The sequence below is a fragment of the Leptosomus discolor genome, chromosome 8, assembly GCF_034619465.1.
Source record: "Leptosomus discolor isolate bLepDis1 chromosome 8, bLepDis1.hap2, whole genome shotgun sequence".
Lineage (NCBI taxonomy): Eukaryota > Metazoa > Chordata > Aves > Leptosomiformes > Leptosomidae > Leptosomus > Leptosomus discolor.
The window spans coordinates 57,302,809-57,323,753 of record NC_141398.1 but is presented as its reverse complement, the minus strand read 5'-3'; the positions used below and the strand labels follow the sequence as shown (position 1 = coordinate 57,323,753).

At 36.5% G+C, this 20,945-nt stretch overlaps 1 protein-coding gene across 1 annotated transcript in view; it reads right to left on the bottom strand.

Moving 5' to 3' along the window:
* CDH13 (cadherin 13) overlaps window positions 1–20,945 on the bottom strand; it is a 398,743-nt gene that overhangs the window by 239,897 nt on the left and 137,901 nt on the right. Inside the window, exon 5 of the mRNA XM_086468834.1 lies at window positions 18,966–19,118. Within this exon, the coding sequence (XP_086324960.1) occupies window positions 18,966–19,118 (153 nt within the window). The remainder of the gene's footprint in view (window positions 1–18,965; window positions 19,119–20,945) is intronic.

Here is a 20,945-nt window from a genome sequence, read left to right as displayed (position 1 = left end):
AATCACAATGAAAGGACTTCTCAGCTTTAGAGAAATCTGCAAGTATATTTCTTATCAAGTTTTTTTCCTGTTGCTTATTTTAGATTATTGCCCTGCTGTGTGATAGTGTCTCAAGAAACAGTAGTATATCTCACTGGTGTTTTCCGAAAATTAAAATTCCTGATATCATGCTAATTAATTTCCACAGGGAAAACAGTTTACTTTAGCAAAAAAGATTAATGAAAAATGTTGCAGAAACAAAACTCTGTTAGGCAGCTGCAATGCCAAATTTCCTCTCATTGAAATTATTTTAAGGACTGTACTATCTGTTACCGAAACATTCTGCCTTTTCCAGGCTATTTAGCTTTACAGAATAAAAGACTTAGGAAACTGCTGGCCCACAATAGATAAAGATAATGGAAGAAAGTGTTAACCTACATAAAACTGATGAAAAGCAGTAATTTTACTGCATCACTTTCTCAGCATAAGAAGCTTTTTCAAATACAGCATTATTTGGTCATCTATATATTTAGAATAATGTTTACTCGTCTTGCATTAACCTGGTCATATCAAAATGTCCGATTGGCACATGGAACCAGAGTTCTTGGAAACAAGCATTTCATATCATTGCATTCCCTGTATTTGGACAGTTCTAAAGAAGCCACATGAATGAAAAATAATACACGAAGAAATAAAGAAAATCCTAACCCACCCATTTATACTCCCATATATATATGCAACCACTTCATTATGTTATAGAAAAGAACCATCCGGAAAATTTATGGGACATGGAACGACGGGATAATTTTTATTATCTTTAGTGCAAAGTTCCATATGCTTTTTAAGGTGAAAGAATATATTTTCAGTATTTGAGTAATATAAGTCAGATCTTTCTTCTTCTATCTAAAGCTATAAACTCTTTTAATCACAAAGTAAGGAAGTCAACTTGCCACTCTGTTGCTTGACAAAGTAACTTGTTGCTTCCTCATTGAGTGCAAAGATCTTATATGTTTTAACCACAAATGCATGCTCATGGCTCCATGTTTATCAAAGTGCAGATGCTAAATTTCAAATCAGTCCTCGATAAGCTTTAAAAGCATTTCTGACCAAAGGGTAAAATAAGGGAGTTGTTACATTTCATGTCAGTCAAATGCCAAAACTTTAGAAACTCTGTACCAAACTGTATGGATGAGGGGATGTTTAGACTAATTTCCAAATATAATAAAGAGAAATATTTTGTTTTTAAAAGGTGCTAGATCAGATATATATGCCTCCTGACGTGTTAACTAACATCAGGTACTCAGCCCCAGGTTCAACACCGCTCATCTCTCCCTCGATACACATCATTCCTGTTAATGTCAGGGAGAGTTTGGGTATGATCAGGGAGAAGAAAATAGTGTGATGGCTGCTACTAAGTAACCACAAAACCAAATTTAAGAGGGATCTGAGTTCAGGTGTCATGCCACTGTGTCCAGTGTAGTCAATCACTTTTAAAAGTCTTGTATTAAAATACTGTATCGATGAAAAACTGTGTGCAAGAGATAGAAAAACACAGGAAGATTAATTGAATTAGAAGCTGACTGTACGACATTAGATGTCATACAGTTTCATAGAAATGCATTAAGTGATAAAGAACAAAACTAGAATTTGAAAAAAAAAGTTCAGCAGAGGGAGCAGTAGAGCACCCAATAACTGATTTTTTTGTGGCCATCCTGTACCAGGCTGCAGTAAGGGTAACCCATGAGCAAGTGGCTATCCTCTGACTTAGTTGAAGTTTCCTGTAAAGTCCCGTTGACAGTGCTAAAATAATAAAGTCATGGTGCTTGTCCTTGAAATGATCCTGAAATAATCTTTGTTATTTAATAGGATAAAATGCCTGTATTGATCCAACATATAAGCTGGGAAAGTTCAAAATTTATATTATCTTTCCTCCAAATAACAGAATTTATATCTGGCTTCTCTGAAAACAAACACTTTGCTGGGACTTCCTGAAGAAACACGTTGGTAATTTCACAGAATCACAGAATGTCAGGGGTTAGAAGGGACCTCAAAAGATCATCTAGTCCAACCCCCCTGCCAGAGCAGGACCACCTAGAGTAGGTCACACAGGAATGTGTCCAGGTGGGTTTTGAATGTCTCCAGGGAAGGAGACTCCACCACCTCTCTGGGCATCCTGCTCCAGTGCTCTGCCACCCTCTCAGAGAAAAAGTTTTTCCTCATGTTAATGTGGAACCTCCTGTGCTCCAGCTTGCACCCGTTGTCCCTTGTCCTATCACTGGCCACCACCAAGTGCAACCTGGTTCCATCTTCCTGACATTCACCCTTCACGTATTTATAAACATTAATGAGGTCACCTCTTCTCCAAGCTGAAGAGACCCAGCTCCCTCAGCCTTTTGTCATAAGGGAGATGTTCCAGCCACCTTTGTGGCTCTACGCTGGACTCTTTCAAGCAGTTCCCTGTCCTTCTGGAACTGAGGGGCCCAGAGCTGGACACACTATTGCAGATGCGGTCTCAAAGATGATTTCTATCATCTTACGAAAAGATTTTAAAAGCAATATGACACAAACCTGTATTACATCATTCTATATAATCTTTGCTCCGAACTAAAAACTATACATTTCATTTGAGAGTTCATCTGAATAAATATTGAAAAATGTATTAGAAGATAGGTCTTAGATCAGCAGACTCCAATATATGTTTTTATATTCTGCGTGTATTTAGGAAGCAACAAGGTGTTTCGCATCTCACACCACTCATGCAGCACACAACGCTAGTGTAAGCCATGACGTAAGGAGCAGGTCTGGTGTGTTGACAAAAGAAGTGCTCAAGTGAGAAACAAAGGTGAGTGATGGTTAAACAACTTGTAAGAGCTGAAGATAAATAAGTGTTGACCAAGGGGAAAGCAATAGCAAAAGATCAACTTTTCTGAAGTTTCAATATAGGAATAATTTTAATTTAATCCAATGGGAAGAAATACAGTGGGTGGAACACTGTGGTAGTGTGGTACAAGTACCGGGTAGTAGAGATAATAGCAGCTTCATTTACAATAACAAGAGGTACGAGGTTTTTGTGCTGCAGAAAAGCTGGAAGAGATGTCAAGACTGAGAAGACTAGGGATTGGATGAGGGATATAGTGTGCAAGGATCAAATCTGTTTGTAGTCACAATGGAGGAAGATCTGAAAGGCCTGGACATGGCAAGTGTATGTGGAGTAAGTAGAAAAGATGATAGTATTGGGTTGAATGGCAGGAGGATGGTTGGGTTGCTTATATTGACAGAAAAGGGGGAAGGTGCAATGATTATTTCTGAATTGGCAGCAACACATCAAGGAGGACATGTCAAACAGAAAGGTTTTGATACAAAACTTCATCAAGAGAGAGGTCAGGGTAGAGATGTAGCTGTCAGTGTACATATATTTGGAAGCTACAGGAGCAGATAAGGGGTGCAGAGAGAAGGTGGTAAAGACAGCCCAGGAAAAATCCCACAATAAGGAGATTCATCAGAAGAGATGCTGACAGAACAGCCAGAGAGAAGATACATTTATAAAAAGATGGATTCATGAAAGATGAGGAAACTGAGATTTCCTTATCAAAGTATGATGAACAATGTCAAAAATAGTATCCTTCTCTTAAGGTGAACTCAAATGTTCTTCTCCTATTTTACTAGCACTGTTGTAAAGTCAACCCCTTCCCCAGCAAGGTGGTTGGAAATGTCACATGTGACATTTACATTGTGACTAATGAACCAACCTGAACTTTGTCAAGCTTTTTAAAAACAAACATGTTTCTACAGGCCTACTCAGTCAAAAACTTTCAGTGATGTGAAAACAATTACAATGAATTTCCAAAGTGCCAATATGAGGCACCGTAATTGAAAGCACCATTTAAATAACAATAATATGGATATGAAACGTGTACCCATAGTTTATAACAACATGATGTGCTCTATACCATTAACTTTTAATTAACTCCAATTTTGCCACAATTAAACTCAATTAGAGCAGAATGTCTGACATTGCAATTAGCTGTATATAAACACCCCAGTTGGTGTCACATTGAATTAATGTCTCCTGATGGTGGACTCTCTTTCCAAGGATAATGGATTTACCACCATCAGACTGTTAATTGGACCTGGCACCTCATGTGTTGTATGTATGAGACATAACACCAGAACTTAGTTTCCTGAACAACTGTGCTCCTCAGAGCTGCACAGATTTCAAATGCAGCTAGCCAAATTCTTTACTGCACTGTGCATTCTTTAATCATTCCCATATAGAGAAGCTCTTAAAAATTCGAACATCCAATTTTTTACATCCTAAACTTTACATTCACTTTTCTACTTACTTGCTCATCAACAATGAAAATTACTATACAGTAAAAAATACCACAACTTACGTAGAAAAAGAAATCATGTCTATTAGTAAGCACCATATTTAACACAATAAGTCATTGTTTGTTAGCAGAGTTTACTTTGAATGATCTGTTTCTTCTGTCCTTTTTCATATTAGAAGTTCAATACTATCTTGTGAACAGTTCTAATGAAATTATTTGGGTTCAGTTAATATATTACTGACTCAATGGGAAGAAGTTAGACAATGATTAATCTTAGCTCAGTATCAGACTGTGGATGCAATTATGCTACCCCAAAGACAGATATTAAGACAACACCACCTATTGCTTCCTTGCCAGCCTCACCACTGATGAGCAATGCATGCAGGACAAACCACTTGGCATTAGTCATAGAATAAGTCAGCATTTACTACTAGTAAGTGCACTAGTATCTGACTTTAAGCAGCAAATCTATGAGATTAAGGTGACAGTTAGCATAAGTAAAGAAAGGAAACCGATACTAACACCTTTAAGAAACTGGTTATTTAAATCCTCTGAATTCCCTAACAACTGTTAGAAAAACACTTACAACCAAATCTAACACAACAGACAAGTGAAACTGAAACACTGGCTTCACAAGGGAAAAAAATGAGCATTTACTTCCCTACATACTTAACCCTAATAAAGCTGTAGAAAAAAAAAAATCACGAAGTCATATAGAAATACAGAAAATAGAAGATAATCTACCCCATTTTTTAAAGAGCTAAAGCTTGGTTTAAGAGATTCTTAGTATCTCTTAAAACCTAACACTAAGAGAAACCAATGGACAGTAGAGTTGCTTAAATACAAAGCGGTTTGGGATTTTCGTATTTTGAAAATGATACATTTCAGTTCCAATCTTGTAAAGAGCCTCTGGCTTCCTTTCCTACCATCCTTACTCCTCCATTTCATTACTGCTTAGGATAAAGCAAACAGCCTGTGCAGAAGCTGGTAAATTCTCCATGCTACTCACACAGGACAGGTTTTGTGTTATGAGAAGGAAAACATTCTCATTAGTAAGCAGCTTTATTAAGCCTAGCTTAAAATTATGCTTATAAGCTTCATATGTGCGTCCTAGTGTTCTTTGCAAAAAAGATAAAAGAAAATTGACCTGGTGGGTATGACTTACCATAATTATCTGCTTCTCGAAAGTTTTGTCATTTGGAGCTGAATGCATAATTGGTTCAAATCATACCTTTCACATTTGTCATAAAATGCCATAATTTATGGTGCTGAAGAGCAAAAATTAAAATTGAGTAGCTAATATCAGCACATTAGCTTCTCACATAATCCGAATGACAATATCAGCAGGAACAAAGGATCCTTCAACATACGTGCAGCTTTGAATCCCTACTGATGCTCTATGAGGAGCAGCATCTACTAAATCACTAAAACTACTTCTTTGGGGGTTAGAACGTGCCCTTGATGTCTGCAGGACAAGGCGATTAAAATGTGCGTATTTTGCAAGAACTGCTAAGATCAGAAGGTCAGGTTCTGCGGCCATTTCCAATAACACTGGACAATCACATATACAGACTGAAAAGGATAAAAGATGGAGATAGAATAAATAATGAAAATGTGTTCAGAAAGACATTAATGCATATTCGAACAAAGCCCAGAACAAATCATAAGGAAGGAAGAAAGGGGGAAAGCTCATAACAGCGTAGCAAAATATTGCCAATATTACGAATAAACACGTTCATAAAATTCTTGGCATTTTATCTGTCATCGGGGAAGGTTCTGGTTAAGTCTCAAATGCAAATGTGTGTGCCTGAAATATGCCCTGAGACTGCTAACAGCAAAGTATATATCAATACATTGTAAATACTAATTGCAATTAAATATACAATGCCCACACTGTCATTTTAAATACCTTGAGCAGAATCTATTGGAAAGTAATCATTATATGCTACTGATGGCATTTATTTGTAATTGTTTTCACTGAATCACATCTTCAGTATTTTCAAAAAAATCGATGGAATTTCCCCTGTAAGATGAAAAACTGCAAAAAATACATCATCTTTTTTGCTTACTAATTGCTACTATTGTAAGAGTTTGATTTACAAACGAAAAAAAAAAAAAAAGGTTACTGAAAACAGTTTTTATTCACAATACAAACCCTTTGTCAAAAGCCTGTAATCTGACCACTATACTTTGGGGAAATGACTTGAAGCTTTTCTAAGAGATACAATTTTGCCTTTAATTGCTATTTTAATTCAGAATTCAACTAATCAATTCACTAACCCCACTCACTAGAATAAGCAGACAACTTGCTTTTCATATTGCAGCCTGGGTAGATCAGCCAAGAATTGGCATGGGAAATTATTTATACGCTTGCATCTACGAGTTCAAAGCATGTGGCAGAGGCAGTAAGCACAGCACTGATCAAAGCTACCAATAAAGAAACGGAGTGAAATTAAGTGCATATCCTCAAACACCTCAATTCCTTTAAAGCATTTTCTTTAATAAATACTTTGCAAATATCAATTGCAAATAGGTTTAAGAGGAACTGAATATTGGTATCATTAGATGACTTAGTACCTTAAAATTAATAGTGAATGTTAATTTTGCAATTTAAAACCTAACAAATGCAGTGTGTTTTTCAAATTGATGTATTGTTAATGCATTAAACGTTACAAATGCAGTTACAGTCTCCTACTTCTGTACTGCCACATCTGTGTTCTGCAAAGCTGAATGACAAGCAAATTACATGTTTGGAGAATCAGTTTGCTGGCTCTTAAAGTCGTAAACATAGCAGATTGTGCTTTAATTTGCTGGTTTCATGTACAGCAGATCCCTGATTCAATCAGGCAGGTGTCATTAGACAGACCCTGCAGAGCATCACAAACACACCGCACAAATTTTCAAATCCCAAGATTTGAACTTAGAAACACTTTTGGCCTGACAAGTACCAAAATCGCTGGTTTTTCTCCAAGTCTCTATTGGAAGCTCTAGATTTCTGACCGAGACAAAGATTGCAGCCTTCTCTGAGGAAAAACCCCAGTTGCTGGGAACGAGGCCTTCAGACCTGCGAATCCCAAGACTGTTGAACGAAACTCAGTCCCTCTGTATACAGTGAGGGATAATCGTCACCCTGATCATGGGGAAACTAGAAGCTCACATAAAATGGCTCGCCAGCAGGGTATTCTTCCATAGCAAATGGTTTCTTTCCTCTTTAGAGGGGTAAACATAAAATACAGTAAAGCTGCACAGCATTTACGGAATACATGTTATTTTTAGAACAACTTCTTTACTCCTTTTTTGTCCTCTCCACAAGGTTTCCCTAGCAGCAAGGAAAAAAAACAGAAGCTTTTTACAAATTGTTTTAGATAACAAGAAAAATTGGTAGTTTAAAGCTGTCATGATTTTCTTCCTCTTAGTAATTTCTAAGTAGTAAATCATAATCCTGTTATTTAACTCTATTAAATCTTCTAAAACGAATGGAAATATAACAGCAGTACACTGCTTTATTTGTTCCTATCCACAAATAAAATCTGTAATCTTCATTCATATCACTTCTGTATTATGTATACATAATATATTTAAGAAATACATCTAACCACAGAGTCTTCAATAGATAATAGGTATTTTCAATGCATTGCATACAGATACCTGAATTACCATTATGTAAAATAAATACTAAGAATAATGACAGAGCAGAGGTTGGGAAGAATTTTGCAAAGATGAACTATCTCTATTTTGCAAATTTAAGCTGCAAGTAAAACTGCATAGCAGGGTACACTATATAACACATGCTAATGACAAAAACTATAAGAAATTACAATTAATATTTCTCCAAGACTCTCACGCATATAACCATTTCAGATGGAGATTTTCTGGCTCCATACCGCCTTCTCCAATATTTTACTCATGTGCTTTCCCACTAAGAAGCCTTCAGTCCCAACTAGTCTTGTTTATGATCTTCTACGTTTTAGTGTTGGGACTTCAGGAGAGATCAAAGCAGAACCTTTACCAGCCCCCGCTTCTGCTGCCAGCAGCCTAACAAGTTTAGGCAAAATGTTTTGAATATGATGGAAAATCTCTAAGAGAAAAAATGTCCTTATGGGGTAACTTCAAAAGGATCACGATTACAGTTAACGTATCTGTCCTCGCAAACTTTTAGTCACACACCTGCACAATGAGTTTTGCCAGTAGCTACTGAGACCTTTTCTATCCTCTAAAGCAAAATTACAATCAAAGCCCCTCAAAACCAAAAAGATCCATCATGTGAGTTCTAAACATATGGCGTTTTAGAGGAACTGATATAAATAAATTATCTATGAAAAATCATAAACAAGAGTCACATCTTGTGTTAACGAGCTACTAGAAAATAAAAAATAACTCAAGAGATTCACATAAACATAGCTTCATTTTAAGGAATATGTGTAATTAAGAAATAAATAGTAATGACCGGAGTAAACCAGGACAAATACAACAAGAGTTTTATCATTTGTATGTTAAAAAATGATGCCAAGTAAAATTTCCATAATATTAAAAGTCTCTTCACAAAATGCTCTCTAAATATTTCTAACTGTAGTCCCCCTACACCTCTCTCACTCATTTGCCATCATGCATTGAAAAAGATCTAAAGGCAAACGGTGAACACAGAAGAATCACCCCTTTCCATGAATGTTTTCACCATAAAAGACTAATAAAGGGGAAATAGAGATTCTCACAACTTTGCTTGCAATGCGTAGCGTCGTCAACTCTTACATTTTTATGAGTTTCATTACAGTTAGTGTTTTGTTGAAATTCCACCTATTGAGTTCTGTCATATTTTCATTTAAAAGAGATAAATATATAACTGCCAAAAAGAACTTGAAAGTTCAGATGATGTGGATCAAAAAAAGCCCAGAAGCCAGATTAAAAGGAACTCAATGCATCACTCAAACTCTCATGAAAGTTTTGGGGCTCTGACATATTTTAAATTCTTGGGATAGGTAACATTTCAGATGGTGAGAGCAGGATGCCTAAGGTTCAGAATGATTGAAGTCTCCACAAATAACTGAGAAATACTGTAATTAAGAAATAATGATAGTGCACTAGCGATTTCATGCTGCCAAGCATGGAAACAGGATTTCCATTTGACTGCAATAGAAGCAATATTTGAGTGGAATAGACAAAGTAGTTGTATATAAATCTGTTAGGATTTGTTAAGGTTTATGATATTGCACATTTGTGTTTATGCACTGACACTTATTTTTGGAGATATTTGTAGGTATTTAATCAAAGTATAGCAGAAAAGCAACCTGCACGCACACGTATATGTAACAGACAGAAGTTCAGCTGTATTTTACTTAAAGTGGATTGGTATATGAATTACTCTCTTACTGTTTGATTGGTAAACATCCTCAGTCAGAAATATATTCATGGAATATGCATTTTCTTACATTTTATTTCCTGCAAACACTACAGAGTTCACCTGTGATGCAAGACAAAAATGGGTTCTATTTATGTTCATGCAGCAGCAACTTGTTAACTTAGATCTAGCTGCAGGGCCAAATTATGCAGCTATGGCACACTGCTCAGGAATGGTTAATTGCCATCAATGTGGTAACAGAGCAACAGCTGATGTATTTTGGGGTGGGGAGACGATTTACAAATGGTTCTAATTTCACTTCCACAGATCAAAATATAAAATTTTACTATCACCTACCCACAACCGGTCATCTTTCTCATCTGTGGGCCTGAGAAACAGAAGAATCCTACAGTGGACTTAAAATATAGCTGTCAAAAAGCTTTGAAGATGACACAGGCAAGTGGATCCTGGACTCCAATATTTTTATTTTTTTGTTTGCTTCTTTTTACAGCACCTGGTAATTTTTGTATCATTTCAATAACGGAGACTTCACGGCCCATTTTGCCATTTTTCCTCAAAGTCTCTTACAGACATAGAAAAAATACATAACAATAGAAGGGTCCCTATGAAACAGATGCATCACTTTAGGGCCTCTAAACCTTGATGCAAGAAGAGCAGATGCAGAAAGATTGGATTTTGAAGATAACTGCACGTTCAACTGGACCACGATAAATGATTAGGTTTGTTGTAGCCTAATTCCCTCTAATGATGTTAAAGAAACATGCTCAATGGAACACAGAATTCACAAACTGAATCACTGAAGCATGCTTGTTTCTTCATCTTACACAAATTCTTTTCACACATTTTGCAAAAATATCGTACCACTTCACATTAATTAAAACTTACCTCTGTATAAAAATCACAAACCTGTTTAGTGTTTCTGCCACACACACGTGCATATACAGCTTTAAAATTATGGCTCATTATTCTACAATAATTCTACAGTGATCAAATATTAAAATCACAGTTCTGAAGTCACAGAACTAATTATTATATCAGATGTTCTATTATACAGCTCCCTTTTTGAGGTTGACAACTTTTGTGCAGACTATAATTCAAGTATTGACAGGATGAAGTATTAGAATTATTTTCAATAAATTAAATGCTAGGAATTTCCAGCCAACAATATACTTCTTAAATTAATATGCATAATTTGATGGAAGAGATATAGAGTCCAAAAAGCATTAAAATGGAAACAAAATTCATTTTTCCACCAAAATCTCTTGGCATGACATACTAACTACCTAGGCTGTTTCACCAAAATTGAAGAAAATGTAGGGTCATGCAGTAAGTAATCCAAAGTCAAGGGTTTCCAGAACAGAGGTTTCTAAAAGGATTTACTAAAGGTGTTTACGAACACAGCAAATTAGAATGGATAAAGCAATACAGCTTTTGTGAAGACAGTGGAAAGGTTCTTTACAACAACAAAATAAATTTATGCTTAGATGATGGTTATGCATACCCCTAGCAACATTATTTATAAAGAGCATAAAACAGGTCAGTACCCTGAATAAGGAAATGCAGGGAGTGTAGGAAAAGTGTAAGTGAATGACATAAAACATCAAGAAAAACAGAGGGAGCAGAAAGGTTATGGAATAAAGCTAGAAGTGCAAGGGAAAAAAAAAAAACATGTGAGAAGGTGGAAAATGAAAAGATTGAAGGAGAGGATAAGATAGTATGATTTTCTACAGGTACATAAAGAACAAGAGGTCAGAAAGGAGACAGCAGGTCCTCCATCTGCAGACAGGAAATTATTGCAAATATAATGAATTTGTTGCCTTAGTTCTAAAAAAAAAAAAATAATAAAAAAAATTAAAACAATTAGTTATACAGACCATACCTCAGTTCTCAAAAAAAGCAGCTATAGATTGTTATGGACCCTCATTTCCAAGATGAAGAAATAGCCATAGAAATCAAGGTCTTTCCAGCTATTAAATCATTAAGATTCCAAATTTTGACCACATACCTAAATAAAACAGGCTTCTTTCTTTATTGGAAGGAAGAAGAGATGAGATTTGAGCAACCAAACTTCAAAAAATTAAAAATTCTGCATTATAGTCTGAATGTTACTAATGGACTAGGAAAAGCTTGAAGTAGTGTTGCAAAATAAAAAGTAAAGCCAGACCTTCAAGACTTTGACTTGAGCCACAGCAAAGGTACTGCAGTTCAAAATATACACTGCAATGTTTTGCATCAGACCAAGAAGGTAAGAACTTCTCCACTTTTTCCAGAAAAAAACCCAAACCAAACAAAAAGTATAATATACCTAATAAGAGACGAAACAGGACCTTCCTCAGCATTCGTAAAGACAAGATTAACAGTTACTACTTAATCTATGGTTAGTTTCCAGAATGCCAATGTATCAAAACGGGTTCAAGAAAAGTTTTTGAGCAGAAAAATATTCCCTAAACAATTTGTTTGACTTGCACCAACCAGAAAAAAGAAAAAAAAAGATGTTCCCATCTTTCCTCTAAACTTCTAAGCTGCACCTTTGCATACGTGAGCGTAATCAGGCACATGGGAACACAGGGTGGACCAAAAAAAAAATGTGACAAGTTGCACAGAACTGGCCTACACAAAGTAAGGGGTAGTGCAGGGCTAAGCTGTAGGAGCTCACCAGTTTTCCCTCCCCTCCATTCAGACTGACAAGCCCTTGCTAGAGAGGCACAGCCCACCAGCAGTGAACCTGCCGTCATGTCCATCCCTGCATAAGGCTGGGAACAACGACAAACGTTTGCAAGGCAAGACCCCTTCCTTTCGTAAGGTCTGGGGAAAGGGCAAAGCGCCTTCCTCGGTACTTATGCTGCACCTAGAACAGTGAGCCTTCAGCAAGATATTTTGAGGGTTGCTATAATACAAATCTACAAGGAAAAGAAACAAAGAAACTGATCATGCTAGAGTGAAGGAGTATCATGAGGACATTTAAATGCCTTAAAATGCAATTAATGTGTAATAGCAAAAGTAGTTCACAGACTATTAACATAGTATGACAAAAATATTATTAGTCTCCTCTTGTTTTACTGAATACATCATTATTCTTTCCAGGAATGGTGTTCTATTAGGAAATAGTAATAATAAAAAACAAATAAAACAACGATGAAAACAAATTTTGTGTCATTTGTCACTGTCTCACTAAACTCCAATTTTTCTTTATCTCTTACTGCTGTGCATTTCCACCTCCCACTCTTCAATGAGAAAATACTAATTTTGCCTGGTGTTTGGAGTCTGGGTTATTTTTAGTATGGAAATCCAAGCCCACCACCTTGTCTTGACAGTAATAGGTTATAAACAAACCTTTACTGGTTTCTTCCTTTAATGAAACTTCACTCTGTTCCTCCTACAAATGACATGACAGTGCTGTTGAACAGCAGGAATGTCAAAGCCATGCAAGCAGTGAGATCTAAGCATAAAGCATATGCCCTCCAACAAAACTAACTGTTGACTTTTGCATGCTTTCCACATAAATGATATGAGGCTGCTAGTGGCTTCTGAAATGAATCAGAGTACCCTGCTGATATCTCATAACATTAAGATCTACAGTATGTATTGAATAGACTATTTACAGTAAAAATGAACAAGATATGGTAAATTAGAGAGTTTACATAAAACAGATATCTTGTTCCCCCAAGACAAAATGGGAGAATATACATAAAAATAACATGAATTTTAACTTCATTTCCTATCAGTTTTTTTTTTTATCCCATAAACCAACCTTGGGAGAAGGAGAGATATCTCCAGTAGCTGGAAATACCATTTATATCCCAGCTGTGCAAGCAATTATTTAAATCTTACTTTTAAGAAATACGACTATGTAACATTTATATGCTCAAATATTTGATTTATGCACACAGTTATGGTGAGCACCTTGGTTTTGACCTTGGCAAACAATCAATGCCAGAAAGTTCCCTATGAATTCAGGAGTTTGCCCATACGGATCTCACTGAAGGATCTAGGCTTTTGCTTCTGCTGGGTTTGTTTCTGTCATTGCATTTGTACTTCCAGGTCTCATGAAATACTTAATCTTACCACTTCATAATCTCAATGGACAACAAAAAAATAAAAAAGAAATACTAATTATCTCTTAACAAACAATACCTGTTTTTCCCCAAATTATGGCATCTTAAAAAAGTGCCTTCTACGTCTAAAATCCATTTCTTACAGTAGAATAGGAAGCAACAATTTGTTGAACAATCCATTACTCTCCATTTTTAGATGAAAAATGTGGAGGGGTTGGCTGACAGATTCATTTACTTCATCTTTTCCCCACACAAGTAAAAGCAGCGCTAAGTCATGCACAGTCACGTCAGAAAAAGTTCAGTACCAAGTCCGCATTGTCAGAACAAAGAACAAGTTTCCGGAAGATGAAGTCCTCTGTAGCATAATGCTGTTTTATGGACAGAAGGCGTTTTGGAATTACGGATGCAAAGAGTTGCTTGTTAACGAGCGACAAAGAGACACGTAGAGCCTCGTATCAAGCAACTTAAATTCATCCAAGGCTTCCCAGCCAGGCTACGCTGAGAAGTTGCACTGGAATAAAGGTGTTGCTGAGGGATGAGATTCGTATAACCAATAGAGCTTGCTCTCACTAACAGAACTTGCATGGTCATGCACACACTGCATCAACCTAACACACCATCAGCAGTAGTGACATTTTGCTGCTCCAAAACTTTTGGCCGCAGTGGAAGTTTCAGAAAGGGGTGTAACGACATAGTGACATTACCCCCAGAGTATCTGAGCTCCCTGCAGTTTGCATCTTCAAGACTTGTTGAAGTAGAAGGGATTCTGATACAAAACTAGAGATTTGGTTGCTGTCAATTGGTTTGAATTCTTTAGCCTGTTCTCAATCTACTTGTTATCCAACATACAGAAAAAATACTACATGGAGTGAATACTCCTAATTTGCTTTTCAGTCCTGTTAACATATGTTTTCAAAATATCTCAGTCTGTCACTACCAGTTGCAAAGCATTCTTTCACAGAAGTGTGATCTATTATTATAAAAAAGGCTGAAAGCTGATTTCACACCTCTGCTTGTTAAGTACTTTCTAGAGCAAATAAAACTCTTCACTTAAAAAATAATTAAAACTAACTCCTCATTAACAGTTCAAATTGCCTAGGTAAATTTGGTCACAGCTCTAATTTGCACGCTGTCACTGAATAGTTTTATCAAGCTCCTTCATTTCATGCTTGCAAAGGAACCCTTTCTGATTATTTCTCTTCCACACATATTTACACTTGACAAGCAGTTATGAAAAAGCCCATCAATGATGGTGACGTCCTTTAAACTCTTGAGACCCAGCTGAAAGCCCCCTGTTGACTGGTTGGCACATTGATACTTAAGAGGTTACAGAACTGGATTTTACTGCTGCAGGGATTACATGTGGTGATAAGTGATGGAAAACAATCCAAAATCTCACGTGTTAACTGTAAAGAGTTAACGGAATATTGTTCCTATTTTTGCTGAGCCTACCTAACTTTGAGTAAAGAACACAACATAACTTCACAATTTTTTGTCATCTTGGTCGTGTTAAACAATATACGCAATTCTTCCTGCTTTTACTTGCATGAAAGCACCCTGCCTATGAATAAGTTATCGACGTTAATGTGAGGTTTTGAAAATGAGCTCAGTGTTTTTAATTAACAGATTACCCTATAACAACTGTTTTTCAGCCAGTCTTCTCTGGCCCTCTGTTTGAACCTTGGTTTCTGAATTCACTAATCTTTTATCAACACTTAGCAAAACTAGACTTCCAACTTCATTGGAAACCTTTAGTTCTGTTACGGCAACTCTTTTTAAAAGCATTTGTGTTTTTTTTTCTAAAAGATGAAACTGAGAAGTGGCTAATATTTCTGCTCTGCAGTAATCAAAGACTATGGATCTGAAGTGAACTCAGAATTCCTTAGATTATGAGCAACTTTTGGATGGTGCGTACCACAATGGTTTGGATTAAAAACATTCATTTTATGTCTCCCTACCAAGTTCCTTTGTCTGTTTTAATACATCTGCACTTTTCAATATTAAATAAACAAATTATTTGTGATTGTATGAAATTTCCAACTAGTCTTACCTATTCAAATCTTGACAGAAAACCAAAGACATTATTTTTAAGACCATATTTGTACAAACGAACACCTTTTGCTCCCACTAAACAGGGGCTCCAGGCTACCTGCTTATCTCACCAGCCCAGAAGCCATTCAATAATATGCCCATATTCAGCTTAAGCCCCTTCTTCAGAGCATCATTTAGTGGTTTCATCACCACACTGTAGCAAGCTCCAAAATAAAACCACTCAGTGTAAACCCACTGGTTTGCTCTGACGCAGAGAATTCCTATCAGGATGCTCTTTATCAAACCTCTTTAGAAGAAAAAAGGAATTAACTTCATACTTTTCTAAAACAGTCTTTTCTGGGCATAACAACTCCCTTACATCCTCTTGCTCTTCTTCATGAACAGCTTTCACCTAAAACTGAACCTGACTGACATTCTCTGACCTTTAAGGAGGCACCCCACAAAGTTACAGGGACAAACACATGAGAAGCATCAGCCTTTTCCCCTTGGCAAACACAATTTCATTACCATAGTTCCATACACATGGGGCAAAAAAAAAGAAGTACGAATGGCCGATTTCAATGTAGTGACTTTTGGACTCCTGCTGTATCACCCAGCCTCCTGTTGCAGTTTCATTTTCCCAATAGAAATATTCACATTTCCAAACTTGCAGGTGATTAGGTCAGAATTATTATTGCAATTAATCACTCCGACATTAACATTTTGGTGGAATTTCATATGCTTGTCCATTTTTTAACAATTTAGCTGAGGGGAGGGGGTGTGTCATTAATGTAGCTGTCATATTCCTCTTGCCAGCTTGAGGTCTTTTTGCTGACGAATAAATCTAAACTCATCTGAAAACACAACTGCCATGCAAATGGGCTGCACCAAATAGACTGGCAGGCTCTGACCCTCAGATTTTTTTTTTACCTTATTTTAAAATATTTTCTATCTTTTACTAAAAATAAAATATTTGAAAATGAACAGTAAAAAGAGAGGATTAACTCAGACAATCAACAGTTGTCCAAGTAGAATTCAGTACTCCTAATTTAATCATATTTCTCTTTTAATGAATATACAGAGAAACTCCTACAGGTTTTTTCAGTATTCCTCTATGAGAAAGAGGGAAGAAAAATGCAGAATTTCAAACATTTAATGAAAGAAAAAATAAAATTTTATAATTGATTAAACATTCTTAGCTAATTTGAGATACACAGATGGTAAAATCTGCAAAGTTCTATGAAATATTTTGATCACCAAAGCTCTATTTTCTGTCCTATTGAAGTTTTTTTTTAATTCTGATCCTTTGAGTATATATGGACTAAGTGTAGGAAATAAATCGGTGCTTGTGCACAGCAGCCCTATGTGTAGCTGGAAGGATTCAAACAGATTTTATCTTTTTATCTTTGCCTCGCCACTGATTATATACTTAATAGTATGATAGCCTGCAAAGAACTGGAATTTTTTCACAGAGATCCAGTCTTTCCTTGTTTGCCCTTTACTTTGAATTTTTTCTTTCAGGACCTCAAAACTGGGCAGGGGGGAAGGTCAAACAAAAACAGAAAACAAAAACAATTTTCAGAGAAATTTAAGTGTCTTTCAGGTAATTCATCTTTCGGTGTACCAAGGAAATTAGGGAGAATATCCTGCTGCCTTCCTGACACCATGATACATCTTCATTGGAAAGCAATGGGCTGGATTCAGAGACAGGCTAATCAAGTTGAGGGTTCTCCTATAGAACTTTTCAACTGCTTTTTGCACAACAGGATGCCAGTGAGCATGCTGAACAGAGTGCTATGTAACAGCTTAGAAAGCACTACAGCCCATTAGGATATACAGTCACATTGCTCTGGATAATCTACTACACTGCACTATTGGTATGTAACTTGCATTGCTTCAAAAAAGCTCCTCTAGGGAAATGTTTTTGTCTTAATTTGAGTGTATGCTTTGCCAGATCAGATAGAAGGGCCATTTGTGGTTTGATGTGTTAGGTTGAAAAGACGACTATGATTTTCCAGTAAAAAACATTCAAGGTTTATACTGAACACATTAAGGTGGAAAGCCACTGATAAAATAAGAAACAGCTGGTAAATGAAGACAAGGAACAGTGTTAAAAAGAGAAACTGCAATGTTTTTCTTTTAAGAAGGACATCAGTAACTACCATAAATCCTATGTGAGTGGTTAACATACATTTCACTGTAGACTCAGATGAGAAATAGATGTTTAAGTGTTGAAAACCAACATATGGCAAATTTAGCAGTGCCGTTTGAGCAAGTATGAGTAGTCATCTAACTGGAGAACTCTTCCAGAGGAGGAGAGAAACAGCACAGAAAGTACAAGTACTGATTACTACACAGCAAAAAACGAAACCAAGAGGTCAGGGATGGCAGTTAGAACTGTCACCAGAGCCTGTGCCCCACATGGGCTGGGGTACCACACGTTCCCTGCTGCATGAGAGAGGTCGGTCCCCCATGCTGTGGCAGAAATGGCAACATGCCCATGTACTAACCATTTCGCATTTTGAATTCTGCTGCTCATCTGTATCAAAGTGGCAAAACGCAATTTATCTGACTGTGCATTGCAAAAGCTAGACAGAAAACACAAATTGACAGACCCTCTGTTTATACTATGCATTTCAGGACATTGTGGTGCAGTTACTTTGCAGATTTCAGAGATCATTTGTTAGAATTTCAATGGGGAGAAATATAGCATTTATTGACAAGGAAAGGAATCTTTAGTAAAATCTTTGTAGGAGACGTACATCTGACAGAGATGTATCTGCTAACATTTTCATATTAACGAAATCTTCTTTATCTCTATTAAAATACATTCATTACTAAAAATGGAGTTGAAAAGTATGTTCCATTGACAGCTTGACAATAAAAAAGAAAAAGTATAACCGTGTAGTACCTTAGTGGCAACTTCCCAAAAAGATCTCCTTTTGTCCAACCACAATTTTGCATTCACAAATCAAACGCATACACGATGTTCAGACAGTATTTCTACTAAAGATAAATGACAGAAATTACATGCAGCAAGCAGAGTAGAGTTTCAATTGCATGTAAAAATAAACACATTTACCATTTCCACAGGATAAACGCTTCTGGAAATTTTAGTCTTCAATAACTGCAGCCCTTTCAGAAGTAAATACACATTCAAAAAATAGGTATTATCAACGTAGAGGCAGAGATCCTACAGCTATGAGTACTTACCTCATAATTGGCAATTGCTTCTCTATCAAGGGCTCGGGTCACGGAGACATCCCCGCTGATCTCATTGATTCTAAAAATTCCTTTTGGGTCTTGATCTACTCCCTTACCAGAGAGTCGAAACTTTGCTCCCTCTGTCCCTTCGCTGCGGATGACCTGCATGGCAAAAACCCAAGAAGTTACAGGCCGTATTCAGAATGATTTCAAAAGTTTTTATAAACCACATAAGCCATTTCGATCCTTTACCTACTGTTGAGGTATATTCCCTGCCAATAATATATAACTAGAAAATATGTTTCAGGATAATATATAATATAGAAGTATAAAATACGGTTTCAATCATTCAGAAAACACTGTGCAATTCTTGTGTTAAACCCTGGAAAAGCGACTCATGTTCTTAGCCAGTTCCTATCTTATCTTTACTGTCTTCTATTTCACTACTTAAAGTTTCTATTCTTCCATTTCTACCATATTCACTCTACGTCTAGAACTTGACATTTCATTTAATTCTATTTCTTTTTTCAGTTACATTGATAAAACAGCTACAAACACACAAAAAAGAAAGAAGACATGTTCCATTGAGTGGCATAAAGCATACTTATTTCACAACCACCCTTACGAGATAGTCATCGCACATTACTTTCCAACTAGGCAATCCTTTTTGCTAGCCATCTTAAAGTCATTACGAAATAGACTACTTTCAGGTTGTTTTTTTTTCCCCCCATTCCCTTCTACACTCCTCGTTTCCCAGGATTCTAAACTAAGGGAAAAAACGCCTCATGAAAATATCTGGGTATCCTGCCCAGAACTCCGCTTAGTCACACAGTTGGAACTCCTCCACTTTCCAAATTTGTATGTACATTTTTATATATACACACACATGTGTACAGAAACTCCTTGTTACTATAACTACCTTATTTCCCCATAAGAAAAAAATCCCCAAAAATCCAATTTCAGGGCTGTCTCACATCAGTGACAGTAGCATATATAAACTTGCAGAGCTACACAATGTTTGTTATAAGCGACATGCTTTGCAAATTTGTATTTGTACACAGAATCTAGAAGGATTATAAATTAATCTTGCCCTTTAAGGCTGACAATCTTGCCAAGCCATTCCTTCCCTCTGTTTCATGTTCTTTTGTTTCTAGCAATTTCATATCGTTAATATATCCGCTGAAACATTAAGTCAAATATTTATATGCTGGTCTGAATCACAGCTCAGGAAGAGGAAGGGAAAAGGTGGCCTTCGAAATCTGGACCTGCTCCCATTTTGAAATAATAAATCTGCAGCGTGTTTAATAATGTCCCTGGGGAAATACATGTTTGTTGCCCTATTGCTGTGGGTTCAGCAATGCTGGTTTGCAGATTATTAGGCAGTGAGATTTTGACTAAACTCCATAATCATTATTCCTTTATTTTGAGAAAAAAGTTATGAAATAGGAAATCAGCATTTTCAGAGATAAAGTTTCAGTTCTCAAACCCTTTGGGGAAGGGAGAAATTTCAAAGTAAAAAACTTTTTTTTTTCTTCCTCCTTCCAAGTCAGAAACACTAATGGATGAAGTTTTCACGTGTATTTTTGACTATATCAAAACACAGTGGCAGGCAGCACTGCAGGTGACAAAAGGGCAAAGTAACTTTGTAACTTCAGGTTTTGTGATGAAACTGAAACTCAGTGATTCCTACCGAAAAGTTATCTGCTGTTCTATTCATTTTTTGACCAATCTCTGTCACTTTTTTACATTAAGCCTAAAAATATGTGGTTTTCTTAACACAAAGCTATGCTTACAACTCTGCAACATCAGGACCATTGCTTACTTTTGTAGGGAAAAGATGAATTGATCATCTTCCACCCTGATTTCTGAGACTTAGTACAAGACAAGTGCAACTTTCCATCCAATGCAAGAACAGTGGTTTGATAGGCCTGCAGTCAGCCACAGGCCAGCACAAAAATGTAATTCAGAGATGTCTACACACCAGCTATT